At 42.4% G+C, this 1063-nt stretch overlaps 1 protein-coding gene across 1 annotated transcript in view; it reads left to right on the top strand.

The window, feature by feature from the left end:
* The first annotated feature begins 287 nt into the window (after positions 1-287).
* Positions 288-1063, top strand: part of LOC127619457 (ubiquitin carboxyl-terminal hydrolase MINDY-1-like) — an 8725-nt gene continuing 7949 nt past the window's right edge. The window contains exon 1 of the mRNA XM_052092313.1: positions 288-327. Within this exon, the coding sequence (XP_051948273.1) occupies positions 288-327 (40 nt within the window). The remainder of the gene's footprint in view (positions 328-1063) is intronic.

Here is a 1063-nt window from a genome sequence, read left to right as displayed (position 1 = left end):
TGAGGTGTTGCAGGATATAATGCAGTCCCATGTTGACAGCATCATCCACAGACCTTTTTGCTCAGTAAGCAAACTGAAGGGGGTCAAGCAGGGGTCCAGTGATGTCCTTCTGATAGGCCAAAACCAGTCTCTCAAATGACTTAATGACCACTGATGTGAGAGCGACAGGTCTGTAGCCATTAAATCCTGTGATTTTGGGATTTTTGGGGACCGGAATGATGGTGGAGCTTTTGAAGCAGCAGGGAATTTGACACTGCTCCAGTGATCTATTGAAGATCTGTGTGAAGATGGGGGCCAGTTGGTCAGCGCAGACTTTCAAACACGCAGGTGAAACTGAAGTTTTTCTAGTCTTTTGTTTCCGGCACACATCCTCCTCATAGATCATAAGTGCAGATTGAGTAGCAGAAGGGGGGAAGAGGGGGATTCCAGGAGGTGTTGGTGTGCTTGTGATGTGAAGATCACAGCAGGGGGAGGAGTGTGAGGCTGGGCATTTCAAACCTGCTGTAAAACACATTAAATCCATCAGCCATTAGTTGACTCTCTACAGAGTGAGGGGGAGGTGTCTTGTACTTGGTGATGCTCTTTAGGCCTTTCCACACAGATGGAGTATTACTGTATTATTATTAAAGTATCATTATTGATTAATATTGGGAATACTTAATTACAAACAAATTCAAAAGTAAAAGTGGTCATAACATTTCTTAATGCAAATTATCATTACTTGTTTTGACTTTGGGTCTAAAATATGAACTGGACATGTTCTTTGTGAGAGCCAATCCTCGAATTGCCTGCCTGCTTTTTGGGCATTATTGGCTAAATGTAGCAGATTGTGCCCTGCTGACATGCTGACCTAATTACACTTAAGGGATTATTGTCCTACAGAGGCGGGTTACATGTTTTAATCTACTTACTAGACTCCACAGACCATCTGAATGTAACACAGTCATGTAGCCAGCTTTACACCTGTGCATGAGTGTTAACATTTTGCAGGCTGTAAACATTTTCAAATAACTTCTACCCAAATATATCACCCTTGTATCCTGTTAGGAACTGGTAACTAAGC

Source organism: Xyrauchen texanus, chromosome 26 (assembly GCF_025860055.1).
Source record: "Xyrauchen texanus isolate HMW12.3.18 chromosome 26, RBS_HiC_50CHRs, whole genome shotgun sequence".
NCBI classification, from domain to species: domain Eukaryota; kingdom Metazoa; phylum Chordata; class Actinopteri; order Cypriniformes; family Catostomidae; genus Xyrauchen; species Xyrauchen texanus.
This window is presented reverse-complemented; position numbering and strand designations above follow the sequence as displayed.